The 20,819-nt window shown below is 34.3% G+C and overlaps 1 protein-coding gene across 9 annotated transcripts in view; it reads right to left on the bottom strand.

Annotated features, from left to right (window-relative positions):
• The window catches only part of CEP112 (centrosomal protein 112), a gene marked incomplete at both ends in the record, with an annotated part of 491,423 nt that overhangs the window by 173,425 nt on the left and 297,179 nt on the right, over window positions 1-20,819 (bottom strand). For all 9 annotated transcript variants that reach the window (XM_081273022.1, XM_081273019.1, XM_081273024.1 and 6 more), the window contains one exon: window positions 2,763-2,993. In XM_081273022.1, the coding sequence (XP_081129148.1) occupies window positions 2,763-2,993 (231 nt within the window). The remainder of the gene's footprint in view (window positions 1-2,762; window positions 2,994-20,819) is intronic.

Below are 20,819 nucleotides of genomic sequence, written 5' to 3'. Positions count from 1 at the left end.
TCCTGCTCTTTGGAACGGTAACTTCCTGTTTTTGCGGTTACTGTTGTTTGTGGTACTGGGGATCAAACCCAGGGCCTCATGCATGCTAGGCAAGTGCTCAATCTCTGAGGTACATCCCAGCCAAACTTCCTAATCTTAAAATCAAATTTTCACAAACAAAGGAGTGTTCACTGATCTGCACTTCCTCACTCTCCTTTTGTGACCATGTTCTGCCTACGCTATCATTTTCAGTGCCCTGTCCAAGATCATCAATGACTTCTCAGCTTCAAGTCCAGTGACCTTTTCTCAACCCTCGTCCTTCCTGACTTTCTGTCACATTCTTGACAATCCTCCTTTTCAAATATTCCTTTCCCCTATTTCCATGAAAATATATACTTCTCATATTTCTTTCACCTTGATCACCCTTATGACTGTTTCTTCCCTAAGTTCTCTAATGCAGTTGTTCCCTTAAATTCTTCCATTACAAATGTTCCAATTTTCTTCTTCTTTCCCTCTCTTTCCCTCTATTTTCTCCTTCCTTCCTTCCTTCCTTCCTTCCTTCCTTCCTTCCTTCCTTCCTTCCCTCCCTCCCTCCCTCCCTCCCTCTCATTACTCCCAAGGCCTCAGCTCACACCCTCTCTGAGTGAACCCTACAGCTGCTTCCCCCCACCCTCCTGCCTTTTCTTAGGATACACAGAAATGTTCTCTCAGCAGCAAGTGAATGTCACAGCTCGGTGTAGGGTGGCACTTCAAACTGAACCTATTCCTAACTAGATTCATCTTTTCTATCCAAACCAGAAACTTCTCCTGTTTCCAACTAATTAAGAGTCGAAGTTGTACTTGAGTCTAATCAATGCCATCTCCCGGGTGATTCTCCATTCAGTTGCCAGAGACACCCCCAAATCTCACATAGCTCTAGCTCCCTCAGGGCCTTTCACCTGGATAGCTCAGTCCCAGTCAACCCTTCTACTTCTGTGATACCTGGCCTCTCAGAATCACTTCCTAATTATCACCTGAATCTTGACACTTCATCTCAGACAATCTCAGTAGCTTCTTACTGTTCACCCTAGGCAGTTGTGAAGCCTTATCACCAGCTGGGCACACTGGTGCATGTCTGTAATTCCAGTGGCTCAGCAGGCTGAGGCAGGAGGATTACAAGTTCAAAGCCAGACTCAGAAACTTAGTGAGGCCCTAAGCAACTCAGCAAGCCCTGTCTCTAAATGAAATATAAAAAGGGCTGGGATATGGCTCAGTGGTTAAGCACCCCTGGATTTAATACCCAGAACCAAAAAAAAAAAAAAAAACCAAGAGAAAAAAACCCCACAACCAACTTATCACCACTTTGGAAACTTCCAGTGATCCTTAAACTATCTTTTAGCCTGACCACCCAACTTGGCTTGGCCAGCCTGTAAGCCATACAAATAATTTTATTCGCTCTTGCTTTGTATTTATTTCCTTTGACCTGAAATGCCTTCTTCTATGTCTATTTGTCTAAATCCTATATATCACTATATCTAGTTCAAATGACATCTACTTCAATTAATTTCCCCTGATTTCCATAACAGAAAATAATTTTCCCCAGTTTTACATTCTACTTGCATCATAGTTATCTGCATGTGTCTCTCTCTGTGGTCACTACCATTTTATAACACAGTTGGCGAAATCCCTTTCAAGTGTGAGTTGGATCACATCAATTTTTCTGCTCAAAACCCACCAAGCTTCCTCCACTTGCAGTCAAAACAAAGCCTTTCCCATGGCCCATGTCTGACCTGGCCTGGGTCCTGAGGTCTTCTTGGCCTCACCTCCCTTCTCCTCTGAGGTCCTCATTCCCAGTCATACAGCACCCCAGCTGTTCCAAGAAGCCAAGCTCACTCTTCCCTCCTTAGCGCCCCTTTTCTATTTATTTCTGGGTTCTAATCTGTGCTGCCAAAGGGCAGACTGCTGAAATCTGACTTTCAGTTGAATTAAGACACTGTAGAGCAAACACCTCAGGATCGCAGTCGGGGAGCAATGGTGAGAATGGAGAACTGTACTCTCTGAGGGTTTGACATTATTTGAAGACAAAGAAGAGGTAGAGAAACTGAATAGAATAAGCTGATTCTTAAATTATTTTTTTCAAGTTTCCTAAGATACAGATGCAAATTGTCCAAGGGGCAATTTATAGCTGTATGATTATTAACAATTTACATTTGAGTACCTGGTTAAAATATTTATGTTTTCAGAACATCAAAAGTAAGGACATTTGAGGTTATAGCTTAAATATCAGTCAATCCAAAATACATAAACACTATATAGACATTATTTCACTAACATATAATTCTAAAGAAGCTTTTCTTATTTTTTACTAAAGAATCAACCTGGAAATCATGTTATCATTTGTGTTATAAAAAACTATAAAGTCTAGAAATAATTATCAGACATCTGAGAAAATTTGAAACAGTCTAATCTAGGAAAATTAATTGTTACAGCCCAGGAATCCCTAATCAGCATAATACTTGACAACATTATAATACTGTTGCATTGCACCACATATTCACTTACTAATGAATGTTCTGTATAATCCCTTCCACAAAATTCATGGATAAAGTTAGGAAATTACCTAGATTAATTTAGCTGTGTTTAGAAAAGAAATTGAAACTGCTCCTTAAAGCACTTAAAGTGTTTATAAATTTGAAGAGTAAGTCTGTGTCTATTACTTTTTAGAGATTAAACATGAGAATGATGTGAGTGGGTTTAAAGATGGGCTTCACCTGTACATTAAAAATTCCAGTGAGGTGTCTCACCTTCTCCAGTGTCATCTCTGTCTCAGCAGCATGAGTCTTCTTCAGCTCTATCTTCATTTTTTCTGATTCAGCCTTCAGCTTACTGACAACAGTCTCATGGTCCCTCGCAGCTCTTTGCTTTTCCTCCTCCCGAAGAAGACCAAGTTCCACCAGCTGCTGTTTACGCTGTGAGTTTACACTGATCAGCTCTTCTCTCAGCTTGTGAACTTGGGCCTCCATGTCCGAAACAACCTTGATTTTAAAAACAGAAAAGAGGTCAGGGGATATGAATAGGAGAGTCACAACAGGCCAATTACAAAGTATAAAACACAAAGTATTAAAAAGTTCACCTTTTCTTTTCTTCCTTCCTGCCTACTTCCCTTCCCTTCCTCCATTATAGTATTCTCTCATCCCATGCCATCAACTCCAGCTCAGAGGTAAGTACCTCTTGGAACGTTTTACCATAGGCTTGTATCCTGAAACAGCATAATGTGTAGTTTTGTTTCTAATACGTATGAAATGAATGTTACTTGTATTTTTCTGATTTGCTTTTCAGATATTCAGTATCATGTTCCTGAAATTTATCCAACATTGTCTATTGCATTTTTGTTTTTTTATTTCATTATGTGCCTTTGTTTTTTTACATTCTTCCTCCTATTTTGCTTGGGTTATTTTGTATTCCTTCTTCTAAATTCTTATTTAGAATATTTACTTTGGTACCTCAGTGAGTGACATCCCCAATCCTTTTTATTTTTTGAGACTAGGCTAGTCTGGAGCTTGTGATCCTCTTACTTCAGCCTCCTGAGTCGTTGGGATTACGAGCACGTGCCACTGCATGGCATCATCATTTACTTTTATCCTTTCTTTTCTAAGACTCTAAATGTCTCTCTCTATATTGCTTTAGGACCATCTCTTAAGGTTTAGATATATGGCATTTTCATTATCATTTAGTTCAAAACATTTTTTAATTCTCTTTTTATCCTTTGACTGATGAGTCATTTGGCAGCATCTTTCTTAATACCCAAGCATACGGAATATATTCATCTCATTGGGCTGCCATAACAAAGAGCCACAAGCCGGGTATATTATAAGAGGAGAAACTTAACTCTCTTGCAATTCTGCAGGTGGAAATCTAAACACTGAGGTGTTGGAAGAGTTACTCCTGGGGAGGGTCTGAAGCAGAACCTGCTCCAGTCTTTTCTTGGTAGCTTCTGGTACTTGCTGGCAGTCTTGGGTTCCTTGGTTTGTAGACACATCATTCCAGTTTCTGCCTCTACCTTCACATGATCTGTTCTCTCTGGAGATTTATTTCCTTCCTTTTATAAAGACACTAGTCATACTTGGTTTAGGGTCAAGGAATGTAGTATATCTTGCATTAATTTTTTGAAAATTGTTGAGATTATTTGATGGCAAGCCACAGAATCAATTTTTTAAAAGCTTCACGTGTTATTTCTAGCAAATGTGTATTCTATCTCTTCTGCAGTTGAGTACTATGTTCTACACGTGTCCATTGCATCAAACTTCTGTAACTACTGATTTTTTTCCCACATAATGCACTTTAAAATGTGTATTAAAATCTCCTATGCTGGTAGATTTGTCTATTTCTCTTTATATCGCCCAAACTTTCCTTTATATTATTTTGAGGTCATAAAATCCATAGAAATTCTATATCTACTCACTGATTGGATTTTTGTTACCAAATGATTCTCAACTTCTTTTTCTCCAGTACTGATGGTACCTTAAAGTCAGTTCTGTCTGTGATAAACAGATTTGAATACTAGCTTTTTTTTTTCCGGGAAGAGTATTTGCTTGGTATATTTTTTTTTATCCAATCTTTTCCTCTAAACCTTCTTGCATCCTTAATTTTTAGAGAAAGATATAACAGCATACAGATTTTTAATTTTCTTTTTGAAATGAAAATAATATTTGTCTTTTAAATGGGTGTTTAGTCCAATTAGTTTGTATATATTGCATATTTTCCTTTCTTTTTCCTCTTTTTTTTTTGGTGTCATTTGCTCTTTTGTGCATTTCTTTTTTTCTCCCTATTTAGTGTGATTTTATTCTGAAATTTTTTTTCTTCCATCACTTTTCTTCTCCTGTTTAGAAGTCATATTTCAGCCAAAATACCCATGCTTCACCTTTCACATTTTAAAGCTATTTTGCTATCTTCTAAACAATAAAATAAATTCTAAGTTGCATTGTCCACTTCCAGATTCACCTTCAATAGTTATTTTTATTTCATTTGTTTTTCTCATTCAATATTGCTAATGTCATTATTTTATCCAGTCAGCAGCTGTTTAAATAGACCATTCATTTACTAATGTCTTACTTCATTACTTTGCCTTGAACTCTGACTTCCCAACAAACACCACTTTCCTTTAGCCCCAACTGCAATCCTCAAGTTCTTTCAAGGAGGTTCAGTGGCTAGCACATTGAGTTTTCACATCCTTGGGGGGCTGCTGAAAAGCCAGCTGTCATTCCTCTGAAGGTACATTCAACCTGGCTGCCTTTAAGATTTTCTTCTTGTCTTTAGTGTTGGTCAGTTTCTTCATGATTTCTCTAAGGGGAGGCTTGTTACTCACTTTGATCAGGACATGCTAGTCTGCTAAGTCTTTGATGAGTCTTTGATACATACTGTGAAATTCTCCGCTGTGACCCAACTCTGTTCCTTCTTTTCTCTACTCCTTATGGAATTCAGTGTCTCTTCCTTCTCACTTTACTGCTTATAACTCATTCAGATGAATGTTGATTTTCCCCCAATTTTCCATTTCCCTTAGTCTCATTTTCACATTGTTCATCTATTGTAGTCCCTTCTATATTCTGTATGTTTTCTTCTGTCTAATCTGCTATCAGATCCATCCAAGTTCTTAATTTTAACTGTTTTTATTTTTACTAGTTTTACTAGTTTGTGTATATATATAAACAAAATATGACTAATTTCTATTTTATATGTAATATTCCAATATCTCAAGTCTTTGAAGGGCTCTCTCTGCTACTCAAAATTTCTGAAGGCTCTGGTTTATAGTACTTTGTTTTCTTGTTTTGTTTTGTGCTCTTTTTAAAATGTGAGCTCATATTTATTGGAGTTTTATCTAGTGGAATTGAAAGTAGGTTATTTGTCAATCATGTCCTTCTGCCAGACACCTACAGATATCAGCATTTGTGGATAAATTTAAGTTCACAGCCTCAAACTTTTTGGAATATTCTGATACTGTAAATTTTAGACAGCAAACAAAAGAAAATAAAACACTCAAAACAGAAGTTAAGTTCATGTTCACTCGGTTTAGAAAAGGTCCTGGAGGTGAGAGATTTTTTTCAGTACTCTGCTTCTGTTTTCACTCAGTGTTTCTTCTCTGAGTATCCGAGCTAATGTACAGCTCAGGAATATACTTTCAAAAACAATTATATTTAGCATCTTCAGCTATTTTGAAAGGAAAAGTTGATCAGGGAATCTAATCTGCCATTCTACTAGATGAACAGTTAGTTTAGTTTTAAGGGAACGTTTTATCACCACCCATACATTAACTACAAATGCAACATTTTCTGAAACATAAGGATAACTGTTTCATGTATAAGGTACTTTCAACCAGCAATGTATAAATCAATACTTCTCTGACTAGAAATCAGAAACTCCCAATGTGGAAGAAATAAAAAAGTAACCCTAGGATGCAGATAATAGGAACACAATGCAAAATCATAAGAAATTGCTTTAGTAATCAAAATACCTATAATTATTTTCAATAAAATATGTTCATCTGGTTGTTCATGCTAACAACCTTACCATTTCTACATGATGCATATTAACTGCTAGAATTTTGAGTACTTACATTGCACCAGGCATTTTATGCAGATTTTATTTAATCTTTGCAACAACTCAGTATGTAGATATTATTTATATACAGAATTCTCCTTTATTTTGGATTGTGATTATTAGCTTAACTATTGACCCTCCTCATTCTCTGTGCTAGATTGGAAGAGTTATATTAAAGATGGCTGGAAAACACATTTATGTTGGAGGAAGAAAAAGTGCTTGATAATAACAAATCTGAGCTCTAGAGTGTGGTGGTGATAGGTATCTCATTTTTATTTGGCCTCTCTAAAAATGCTGACTTGAATTACTTGAAATCTATAGGAGGATTTGGTCAATTCATGTAACTGGAACTAGAAGAGATGAGTCTTTTTTAAAATAGAAAATGTTTTAAATGTTTTAAAGCTTGTTTCTCTATTTCATAGATATATTGGTCTCTGTATATTGATACACAGCTATAGACCAATTGTCCTTGAAAATAGAGTCTCTTGCCTGTTGTTTCTTGTTTGATAATGATCCCTTCGAACTCAGTAACTGGGAATAAGAGAGAAGAGATAGTCAATTTAATTAAATTCTGAACAGACAAGAAACCTTCTGGGTGGCAGTGACAGAAGTCGAGTTTTATGAGGCAAAAAAAAGCTCTTTCAAAAAAAGCTCAGTAGTCTCAGATGACAAACTAAGATGGGCTGCTGGCTGCCTTCCTCAAAGCAACCTTGGGGAAATGACAGGAAGCATGGGTCTAGATATTAATGGCGATAAGAACAAGAGTAATAAAAATAACAACAAACTCTGAGAAGCTCCTAGACAGAAAGAAGGCAGTTCTGAACTGGAGAACAAGTTACATTTGGAAGGAAGAGGCTACAGATGAGAAGAAAACCACAGGAAACTGCTGAAAGAAGGTGAGGGGAAGAAAGTTTCTTTCTGTTCTTGCCTCTCACTTTTGTAGCCATAGGACAATCTAACCTTGGATATTTATCTTATTTACAATTACTCATAATTATATATCAGGTATTTGTGAACCAATTATAATGGTATTTTGCTTTTATAGTATGTTACCAAAATTATTTGGCCAAAAGATAAGAAGTACATTTAACCTTTTCTCAAATTGCTTTGCAGACACACCAAATGCATTCACAGTGTGAACAACAGTATGCAGGTGCACCTGTTTCTCTACACCTTGCAGGTTATGCTGCACTTCACTTCATTATTGTGTCTGTTGTTACTGCTGATTAGGTATGTGATGGGAACTTGGAGGAAGGCATTTTTAATTGCTAGAAATACTAATATTCACTGACTAATTTCTTCCTCCAACATAAATGTGTTTGTCCAGCCATTTTTAATATAGTCCATTGGTAATTTTCAAATAGAAGGAAAAACCCTGGGAAATGTATTAACTAATTATGAAAGAAATAAAATATTAAATGAAAGAACTTAAGGTTGAATGTTTCCCTTATTTCAATCATCAGCATGTGCTGACAGAGTGATAAAAGTGCCAAGATCTATATGGAATACATGCATTCATTTTTCCTTTATATTACAAATAGCTACAAAGCTTCATCTACATGAATGACTTAATAAAGCTGAATTACCAAAAAAAAAAAAAAGTCAAAAAGGTTAGGTCTTTAAGAAACACACTACAAATACAGCTTTTGTCAAGCTAACTTTCAATTACTAGTGAAAACATAAGGTCAATTTTTTTTAAGAAAGTTAATGACTCTCAAAATCACTCTGAATCTTACCTGAAGTATAAGGTTCAAACTTCCTATAGAAGATTCTAGATGCCAGGATGACCATCAAACTAACTCCAGGAAAAATTTACAAATACACCTCATGAAAGCAAAATATATCTATGTTGAGGAAATGATGTTCATGGTTAAGAAACATCCATTTGGGTTATTTTTAAAGTTGAAAAATTATTCCATAGGCATTCTTATAATAAAGAGACATTAATACCTTCCTGACATAAGAGGTTAACTTTGTATATTCATAAAAAGTTTATGACCAATTATAATAAGCTAAATATTTTCCCTAGCTCATTCTTTAATTTAAAATTATGTATAATTTACTTCTTTTGACACATATTTATTAGTCTTTATGATATAGGAGCCATCATGGTATATGACTTTAAGAAAAAAAATTCCCTAAAGAATTTTTACTATGATACACAAGCTATGCACACACTTGCTGTAAGAGAAGCCAAAGCACCATAAGAGTTTGGATGTGGGAAGAGTTACTTTCATTTAGGAAGAATTCTGAAAAACTTAATAAAACTGAAACAATCTGAGATGGGCCTTAATAGATAAACTGAACCATTTGGGAACAGGGATAGATGTAGGACATTTCAGGCAGAAGAAATGAGCAGCACGAAAGAAGCCAGAGAATAAGGAAAATTAAAAAAAAAAAAAAGGTTTGGTGCAGACATTGAAGGATCTTGAATGTTAGAAATGGATTAGATGCACTCTAGAGAGAATAACAGGAAGGTAAAGAGTAGAGTGGTTAGAAATATGTTTTTAGAAGGAGAATGGTAAGCACAAAAAACCTAAATGCAGGTGGAAGGCAAGAGAGAAAAGGAACACTTGTGATTTAGGACACTCACTTAGGCCAGTTTTGCAGATTAGATATTTTTGAGAGGTCCTCATGATATCAAACCACTAGAGCTTGCATGAGATATAATTTTGCGGTTTTTTTTTCTGTTCACAGTAAGTAAGAGAAACATGCAAAGTAGGGGAAACAAACAGGTAAAATTACTTGTCCTAAAAGCAGAACAATGAACAACAGGCGCATCCAAAATGCAAGGCATCTTTGAGGAAAATGTTCGAATAAACATCAAAGCTTCACGAGGAAGGACTATGAAAGCTAAGCATGAAACTCCTGAATTAAACCAACCAGAACTGAAACAGGGCCCAACGTGGTTCCTAATCAAGTGTTACCTACTTTCAACTGAAGCAAAAACAATTCCCTCTGAAGAAAGGTTCTTCAGTTTAATGTTTCCAAGTTTCTCATAAAGTAAGATTAAACCAAAAATAAGCACATAATATAAAATTACAAAGTCCAGATAAAAACCACCATGAGTGAGCCAGCAAACAGATTCTCCCTGTCAAGCACTTCAGACATGGGAATGATCAGGAGAAGAGCATAAAATAAACATCTGTAAAATAGTAAAGGAAACAAAGAATGGAATCACAAAATGAGTAAGCCAGAAGAGATGAAGCAAAAATTTTGAGAAAGAACCCAATATAACTCCTCAAAATGAAATTTTTGTATAAAAGAGAGGATGAATGAGTTAAGGCAATTAATTCAAACCCAGAAGTGAGTATTGAAACAGAAGACACAATAATTACCCAGAATGCAAAACAATAACATCAGATGATAAAAGCTAATAAACAAAATTTTTAAATCCATGGAAGGTAAAATAAATGATCTAATGTATGTCTAATTGGAGTTTCTGAAGGGGAGGAAAGAGAGTGGAGATAGGAAAGATCTGAAAGATGATGGTTGAGAATCTTCCAGAAATGAAGAAAAGCAAAAATCCAGAGAAATAAGGAGGATAATATATGACAGGCAGGCTAGGAAGGAAGGGTGGGAGAAAGGGAAAAAAGAAGGAAGAAAAATCCACATCTAAATACTACTCTATAAAACAGCAATACACAAAAGACAGGTCATCCACTATTTTTCTTTGTGTGTCTGGATGATTTCACTTAGCATAAAGACCTCAGGTTCATCCATGTTGTAGCAAATGGCAAAACGCTCATTCTTTAAAAGGCCAAATAATATTGTGCTTCATATGTGCACCATAATTTATTTATTTATTCATCTAGCAATGAATACAGGTCATTTACATCTCTTGGCTACTGTGAATAAGACTTCGATAAAGAGGGGAGTACAGACCTCTTTACAAGTAGTGACTTCATGTTCTTGGAGTATATTTCTAGAAGAGGCATTATCCAAAGTATAACAAGCCAGCATAGAAAGAAACATACTGCATGGTCTCATTTATATGTGGGATCTAAAAAAGTGAAAAAATAAAATACACAGAGATAGAGAACAAAACAGTGGTTACCAGGGTCACTAGTTGAGGGTAGGAGAAAATTGGGAGATACAAGTCAGAGAACAAATCAGCAGATATGCAAGACAAATAGGCCTAGAGATCTAATGTACGATATGAGGTAATCAAATTGGACTATATATGGGATTCATGCTAAATTCAAGCTGCTGTGCCACATGCACAGAAAAACAGAAGGGCAACTCTGTTAAGATGATGAGTATGCTAATCTGCTCAGTATAGTAAGCATTTTACTATCTGTATGTATCCTATAACATCATTGTTATGCCTTATAATCATACATAATAAAATTCATTTTAAAAAAGAAAGAATGGAAGGAAGGAGCATGGATCAGCTCTCTCAAACGTCACTAACCAACACCTCTTTCCTAAACTTTGATTTCATTCTCCAAGTGATATATTAATATATTTTTATTGTGAAATATTTTATAAAACACAGATAGTTGAAAATCTCTTCTGACCTCTCATCCTATATTTTTTATGGTGTCTCATATTTTTATTGTTAAATTTCAAGATAGATCTTAAGCAATCTGAAGGAAAAAAATCACTATCAATCTCATAATAAAGCTTACATGAAAAGGTAATAAAAACCTGGAATCACCAATACGATACTGAAGAAAGGAAGGAAACTAGAGGGTTCAAACTACTTGATTTTAAGACTTACTATAAAGCTACATAATCAAGACAGGGCATGATGGTATTGGCAAAGGAACAGACACAGAGACTGATGAAACCAAAGAGAGAGCCCAGAAATGCATCTATATAGACTACAGATACTCTCACAAAGAAACAAAGGCAATTGAATGGAAAAAGATAGATTTTCAACAAATGGTGCTAATGAACAAACTCAGACACAATCCTTGCATCTCTCTCAGAGTTTATTATCAAAAAGTAGATCACAGCCCTAAATATGAAACATAAAACTAAGGGCTGAGGATAGAGTTCACTGGTAGAGCACTTGCCTAGAATGCACAGGCTCTAGATTCCATCCCCAAAACCACAAAAAATAAATGAAATGACTTTAAAAATTAAAACTTAGAGAAAAAAACAGGAGGCAATGTAGTGAACCTTCAAATACAACACCAGCATAATTTATGAAGTAAAATATTGATAAATTGGACAATATTAAAAATTTAAAAAATTTTGCTCTGTGAAAGACATGTTCAGAGAATGAAAAGATAACTCACAGATTGGGAGAAAATATCTGCAAAACACATAGGTGACAAGGGACTTGTATCCATAATATACAACAAATTTAATTAAAAAAGGACAAATTCACAATACAGTAGGAAATTATATCATGCATATATATCTAGATATATATAAAAAATGCAAGAATAAACATATTGCAAGAAATTGGTGATACCACAGAGGCATTTCATGACAACACTGAGATTAAAGTTAGGAACCAATGACTAAATAACAGTGAAAGCAAAAATGATTCCCCATATAATATGAAATTAAAAATACACAAGTAACCCATGGTTCAAGACAAAATTGATATGAATTTCAAGAAGTTAGAACTGATCTCTGGAAGTAGACAGAAGGCCCTTTTTACATTGGTACTATTTTAAATAGAAGTGAGGGGGTATGTAGTGATAAGTCAGGAGTGAGTGAAAGACACTGTACATATTTTTGATCAAAGTCAACACATTTCCTAATTAAAAGTAAATGCATAACATTTAAATATCTGTAAATGACTGATAATAAAAACATCACTTCTCAAATCTTGAAGGATGAAACTAAAACCAGAGAAATGTATAGCCTTAACATTTTATTTTTAAAAGACAAATTATCAATGACATAGGTAACCAGTAAAGAAATTACTGGTAAGCTAGTGGATTTCTGAAAAACTAGTAGAGGAAACAAAAAAGGTGGTACAAATAATACTAGAGATGAAAATAAAGGTATAATAGTGTTATCTATAAAACAGGTATCAATAACCAATATTAAAATTAAAAAGAACATACTACAAATTCATCAAAGATTAAAAACCAAGATAATACCATAAAACATTATGCCAATAATTGGAGGAGTCAGGTAAAATGCACAAATTTCTTCATAATAGATGCCATTCTGACTACAGTGAGATGATAGAGTAGTTTTGATTTGCATTTCTCTAATTGCTAGAGATGATGAGCATTTTTTTCATGTATTTGTTGATTGATTGTATATCCTCTTCTGAGTAGTATCTGTTCAGGTCCTTGGCCCATTTGTTGATTGGGTTATTTGATTTTTGGTGCTTAGCTTTTTGAGTTCTTTATATACCCTAGAGATTAGTGCTCTATCTGATGTGTGAGGGGTAAAGATTTGCTCCCAGGATGTAGGCTCTCTGTTCACCTCACAGATTGTTTCTTTTGCTGAGAAAAAACTTTTTAGTTTGATTCTATCCCACTTATTGATTCTTGGTTTTAATTCTTGCACTATAGGAGGAGGCCCTAATCTTCATCATGTGGGATTAGGCCCCAACCTCCTTAGTAAATTGGGGCCTAATACCACATGATGAAGATTAGGGCCTCCTTTTTCTTCTATTAGATGCAGAGTCTCTGGTTTAATTCCTTGATCCATTTTGAGTTAAGTTTTGTGCATGGTGAGAGATGCAGGTTTAATTTCATTTTGTTGCATATGGATTCCCAGTTTTCCAAGCACCATTTGTTGAAGAGGCTATCTTTCCTCTAGTGCATGTTTTTGGTACCTTTGTCTAATATGAGATAATTGTAATTTTGTGGGTTAGTTTCTATGTCCTCTATTCTGTACATTGGTTTACCAATCTGTTCTGGTGCCAATACCATGCTGTTTTTGTTACTATTGTTCTGTAGTATAGTTTAAGGTCTAGTATAGCGATGCCACCTGCTTCGCTCTTCCTGCTAAGGTTTATTTTAGCTATTCTGGGTCTCTTATTTTTCCAGATGAACTTCATGAAAGAAGTGTTGGCAAGATGTGGGGGAAAAGGTACACTCATATATTGCTGGTGGGACTGCAAATTGGTGTGGCCAATATGGAAAGCAGTATGGAGATTCCTTGGAAATCTAGGAATGGAACCACCATTTGACCCAGCTATCCCTCTCTTTGGCCTACACCCAAAGGATTTAAAAACAGCATACTACAGGGACATAGCCACATCAATGTTTATAGAAGCACAATTCACAATAGCTAAACTGTGGAGCCAACCTAGATGCCCTTCAATGGATGAATGGATTAAAAAATGGATACACAATGGAATATTACTCAGCAATAAAAGAGAATAAAATCATGGCATTTGCAGGTAAATGGATGGCGTTGGAGAAGATAATGCTAAGTGAAGTTAGCCAATCCCCAAAAAACAAATGCCAAATGTTTTCTCTGATATAAGGAGGCTGACTCATAGTGGGGTAGGGAGGGGGAGCATGGGAGGAATAGATGAATTCTAGATAGGGAAGAGGGGAGGAAGGGAAAGGGAGGGGTCAGGGGATTAGCAAGGATGTGGAATGTGATGGACATCATTATCCAAAGTATATGTATGAAGACACGAATTGGGTATCAACCTACTTTACATACAAACAGAGATATGAAAAATTGTGGTATATATGTGTAATAAGAATTGTAATACAAAAAAAAAACAAAGTACATGTATAAAGACATGTATTGGCTTGACATACTATATACAAAGATATGAAAAATTATGCTCTATATGTGTAATAAGAATTGTAATGCATTCCACTGTCATGTATTTAAAAAACAAAATCAAAAATAAATAAATGCACAAATTTCAAGGAATATATATAATATAAAGAATAGAAAGCTAAACAATCTTATCAAAGAAACACGAAAATTAAAAATCTGCCAACAAAGAAAATACTGAGTTCATATAGTTTTACAGGTAATTTCTAAAACAATTTCCAAGGGATAGATCATTCAGATATTTACAAATGCACTCAGAACATAGAAATAGAAAAATACTCTCAAACTAATTTTCATGTCAGTATAACATTGATACCAAAAGATGACAGGGACAGGAAAAGAATAAGTTTCCAGGCCAACTCACTTATAAATACAGGCATAAAAATCTTAAATTACTGAAAACCAACTCTACCAATGTACAAATAAAATATACAATAATCAAGTTGTAGATAATGTATGGACAGTTTAACACATGAAAATTTATAAAGGCCACTAAAAATTTAAATGAAAAGGAAAAATTCTTGAACTATAAAATTTTACCAAGACTGTAAAAAAAATCTGGAAAACGTGAATCAATCTATAACCATTAGAAAAATTGAAATAGTAGTCAAAAAATCTTCAGAAATTAAATATCAAGCCCAGATGGCTCTACTGGCCAGTTCCAATAAATATTTAAGAAACAAATAATAAAAAAAGATGCATGATTCAGCAACTAGATTTATGAGGATAGCACAGCATCTATGAGAAACATGTCAAGGAGAGTCCAAAGGGGAAAAAAAAATTTCAGGTCAATCTCTCAACAACTAATGCCAATGATAATACATTATTAAAAAAACAGGATAGAACACATCTACATCATTAATGTATTAGAATAAAAAACATTATTATCATCTTGATACACAGAAAACTATTTGATAAAATTCACTGATATTTCCATATGTTTATTATATTTCAATAAAAAGTTACTTTTAAAAAATAAAAAATTCAATGACAAATTCATTGAATTTGACAAATTCATTAAATAGAATAGAAAGGAACATTCTTACCTAGATCAAACATATTTGCTAAAAACTCAGCAAATTACATTTCTCCTTTATTGTGAAATAAAGTTTTAAAATATGCTTTTTAAAATCAGGAAGAAGAAAAGAATGTCCATTACCATTACTTATATATTCACAAGCATCCAACAAGAATGAAAAGAAAATGAGGGATGGTGGCACAGTAGTAGAGTCCTTGCCTAGCAAGAGTGAAGCCCTGGGTTCCATCCCCAGCACCACAGAACAAAACAAAGCAAGTGAAAGAATACTAAGCTATCTTTAGATACAGATGTTATGATCATCTATACAGAATATGCAAAACTAATGTAAACAAATTAAAAGAAATAAGTTTAGAAAGACACCTAAATAAAAGATTAATATTTAGTAGGGCACAATGGCACATGCCTGTAATCCCAGTGCTCGGGAGGCTGGGGCAAGAGGATCAAGAGTTCAAAGCCAGTCTCAGGAAAAGTGAGATGCTAAGTAACTCAGTGAGACCCTCTCTCTAAATAAAATAGAAAAAAAGGTTTGTGGTTGAGTGCCCCTGAATACAATTTCTGGTAACACCCCCCCCCAAAAAAAAGATCAAGGCTTATCAATTGCAATTTTTATACATCAACAAAAATTATAAAACACCATTTATGACTATGGTAACAAATAAAAGATTCTCAAAAAAAGATTATTAAAAGGTGTACAAAACTTTTTTTTTATTGTTGGTCATTCAAAACATTACATAGTTCTTAATACATCATATTTCACAATTTGATTCAAGTGGGTTATGAACTCCCATTTTTTACCCCGTATACAAATTGCTGTATCACATCAGGTGTACAAAACTTAAAGGAAAAAATATAAGCCCTTTAGAAAGCCATTAAAGAAGATCTAAATAACAGAGAGATCACAGTGATGGAAAGTCTATTATTTCTTCCAGATTGAACTATAGCATCAATATAAATTAGATTATGATTTAAAGTTTTCAAGAAATTGACAAGGCAAGTGTAATGTACAGAGATGAACGTACTTCCATGACACCCATAAAGGAGAAAAACCAGTTTAACATTCCCTATCAGGTATATGGACCTAATACAATGTTACGGAATACCTCAGTGTAGTATTATCATGGAGAATTTAAAAATTGATGAATGAAATAGAACTAAGAGCCTAGAAACAGGCACACGTTGGAAAGAGATGTCATTGTAGTATATTGGGGATGAGACAAGTACTCTAAAATTTGCAGTTATACATATAGAAGAAAGATGAAATAGATCTATACCTTACAAGAGACAAAAATCAATTCTCTCAATTCCTAGGTTTATTTCTCAATTCCTAGGTTTATTTATATCTGGGACAGTGTATCTATAGAGACAGATTAAGTGGTTGCTTAGGACTGGGGGGATTGAGAAATGTGAGGTGACTATTAATGGCTGTGGGTTTCGGGGGGTGGTGATTAACTCTTCTAAAATTGATTACAATCATGGTTGCACAACCCTGTGGATAGAGTAGTCCCTCCTAATCCAGTTTTGCTTTGCAAAGTTTCGATTATCTGAAGTCATCAGCAGTCTGATTATATTAAATAAAAAATTCTGGAAATAAACAATTCCCAAGTTTTAATAACTTTTATACAGTGTATTATAATTATCTTGATTATAACTTATTGTTAATATCTTACTATTAATCTCTAGTTAATAAACTTTATCATAGGTATATTATGTATAGGAAAAACAGCATATACAGAGTTTGGTACTATCCATGTTTTTGCACATTCATGGATAACGGAAGACTATTAGACACTCCAAACCACTGAACTGTATTCTGTACATGGGTGAACTGCATGGTATGGCAATTATATCTAAAAGTGCTATTGTTCATTTGTTTTGTTTTTGCAATGCTGGGAACTGAACTTAGGGCTTCATGAATGGTAGGCAAGCACCCTATCACAGAGCCACATCTGTAGCCCTCAAACTGATATTTTTTAAAAATTCAATGATCAGTGACTTAGAAACTAAATGTGGGGATGGCTTTATGACTTCAAGGTAAAGGAAAGATTTCTTAAACATAATTCAAGGGGTAATAACTTGAAAAGATTGATAAATTACAATACTATTAAGAATATTTGTTTATCAAAAGACAAAGAAAAAAGATAATGAAAAATTCATTACAAACAGGAAGGGGAGATTTACAAGTTTGTAAAGAACAAAAGAATATTACAGAGAATTTCTAAAATATAGCAACAAATAAAAAAACAAACAAAAGATAGCTCAGTAGAAAAATGAATGAAATATATGACCAATCACTTCATAAAAGATAAAATTTTAATGGCAAACATGAAAATGTACCCCAAATTACCAGTCATCAGAAATATAAACTAAGGCCATTTTGATATCATTTTATAATCACTATAGTGCTAAAATTAAGAAATCTAATAATCCAAATGCTGGCAAAGATGTGTATCACTCAATGGATACTCCCAGATACTACTGATTTACTGTAAAGCGCAACTAATTCATTGTGAATTAATTTGGTAGTATCTAGAAAAGGTGAACATTTTCATAAACTATGTCCCAGGAATTTGTAGAGAATATCTCACACGTTTTCTAGGGACAGGACTAAGAATGTACACAGTAGCATTTAAAAAAAAACTACATAACTACACATGCCCCAAATGCTTATCACAATTGACTTCTACTTATACCATGTTATAGTATATCCAGCAAAATGAATTAACTAGAGCTACACACAAGACAACAGATGAATCTGAAAGATAAAATATTGAATTAAAGTGCAAATCAGATTATCTACAATATGTAACAATTTTTCTATGGTTTAAAAACAAGCAAAAAATTATAAAAAAAATTGTGTTCATAGAACATACATATGATGAAGCTAGCGTAAAAAAATGTTTTAAGTAACTATCAACAAACACACAATGAAAGTTAATGGCACCTGGGGTGTGGGGAAGCAGGGCGGTTAATAACAGGAGACTACACAGGAGAGCAACATTTCAACAGTGTTCTAACTCTTGTGCAGTCTACTCAGGATGCTCATTTTATTATGTGTTAGAACTTAAGTTATGACATACATTCTTGTATGGATCATATAAAATTTTAAAAAGACCATGCAGAGGTTTAAAACCCAGGTAACAAAAAGAATGTTTCTAATAAAAAATAATGTTAAAAATGTCAACACAATAATTATTTTTAATAATTACTTTTAATAGACTTCCTTTTACTTTAGTAAGGGATGCAGACACCCTAAGATAATTTTTATTTTTGTTGAGAATATTTTACAGAGAACCCTCAATACCAATTATGTCTTTGAATATCACACTGCTTCATCACTTTACTTTTTGTTTGCATGTAATAAAGTTAATGTAAAACAATATATTTTCTTTAGAATGACATATGAATAATTCCAGTATACATTTTAATTACTTATGGTTAATATCGATACCACCAAATTTATTATTATATATATAAAACCGATCAAAATGAGTGCCATATTTTCATTATATTGGACATAAATAAATATGTATTTGGATTTAAGCTTACAAATTCAAAGATAATTCATTATTTTAATTTATTGTCTTTGTCTTCTGATAGTATTTTATAAATATCATAGGTAATATAATGTTGTCGTATTGTAAACAATTCCCATAGGAAATTTAATGTAAAAGAGAATTTAAACTTATAAGAAAACATTGCTTTGATTTCCTAAAAGAAAAAAAAGTACCAGAAATAATTTGTCTCTGCCAAATTAAATACCAATTAGCTGTTGGAAAGTAGGACAAATGGTGTGTACTAAACACTGTAGGCACAGGCAGTTGCAGGGTCAGACCATATGGATAGGCATATTATAAAGAAACAAACAGAATGGTAAAAGCAGGCTCAGGAGGTTTGAATTCAGAACAGTCTGATGTTCAGGTGCTTACAGATGGAACCTCTGGAGGTCCTGCTTTGACAACCTTTCCAAACTTTTGATTGTTGGCAGTTCAACATTCTCTGGTCAGTCGTTGGTTTGTCTGTGTGTCCATCCATCTAAACATTATACCTCACTAAATCTTATTTTAAGGTGTTGGACTGTCTATATTTAGCTTTTGGGGAAAAGTTGTTTGTATATTGAGAGAAGCAATCCAAGGTCCTGACTTCCTCCTCACTGGAAAGTTCTTCCCTAGTGAAAGGCTAAGGATGCTACCAACAGGGGCCCTGATACTATTCTTTTCCCATTGCATGAAGCTGGAGTTAAAAAGTAGCATAGTGTGGAAGTAGGCGACATTTGGTCAGGTCTCCTTATAATTACTTCCTTCGGGCTTCTGAGAGCAAAATGCCACTTCATTCAAACACACCTGTGTGTCTTACATGAAATATTGAAGGGCTGGGTTGTGCCTGCCAACCTCTATGGAATATAGGAAAGGGCAGTAAACTACTCTCTGCCTCTTCACTATTTCAGGGACCTAACGAAAACCCCACAGATAAGGAATGATCTGAAGAAGTGACCATCTACTGCCATGGCTGTTTACATCATGTGGAACAGGTCAGAGTTTCACTCTACCCACCCCTGTAGTTAGGGGGCCTTTTTAGTTTTTTGTTGTTTTGGTTTTTACCTTTGGTTCACATGGTTATTTGATTTTACCTCATTTGAGAAGGACTAGTACAGTTGCTCTGTGTGACCTGGATATGAAAGGGAGAATGAACTCATGCTGATCAGAATCACATGGTGTTGCCCACACTCATACTACCTACGTAGAGCTTGCTTAAGGTTTTGGACCGTAAAATAATTCAAACAGTAATTATCACTGTAAAATAGTATATGTATAAAGGTTAAGGGATTGGGGTTAATATATGGTGACTAAATGGGTATCCTGTAAGTAATTTTGAAAAGAAAAAATGAAATCCCACTGTGTCTGCTATTTTATGGAGCCTATATTTAATTTCTCCTTATCTCTTTTTCTTTAGATTCTAAATAATAAGCTTTAATAACAATAGCTTTGATTACTGAATATTTATCTTTTAATGTGTCTTTATGTAAGTTATCCATATGTAAGTCATCCTTACCTGCAATGTCCTAAAAACTTAACTGAGAATTTTGTTAAGTGAAAATGTTGGGAAATTTTCAGTGTTGGAAGCTGCCAGCTTATGAAAGATTTATTTCACAGATTAAATTTGTATCATGCATACAATTGTGTACATTACATGTTTACTATTTAAATACTGAAACCCATCTAAACCAAACCAAATTAAGGGCAAATTTTTAAAAAATTATTTTATAGCTGAGGTGATATATTTTTGCTGAATAAAACTTGTGTTTTTATAGCACTTTTATAGGACTAATGCTTTTAACGTGCACTCTCATGTCACAGGAAAGACAGGAGCTGATACTGGGAGAAAAGAGAAACACTGAAGGATGCAGGAAGAGTCGAAGAAAGTCTGGGCAAGAAGCCCAGTCCTGAGATTCTCAGGGCACAGTTTTCTATTTTTAGCGTGCTACTTAGATCTAAACTGCAAACAGAATTTT

The sequence above is a fragment of the Spermophilus citellus genome (assembly GCF_964194105.1).
Source record: "Spermophilus citellus genome assembly, chromosome: 17".
NCBI lineage: Eukaryota > Metazoa > Chordata > Mammalia > Rodentia > Sciuridae > Spermophilus > Spermophilus citellus.
Note: the sequence above shows the minus strand (reverse complement) of the source record. Positions and strands in the feature narration are given on the sequence as shown.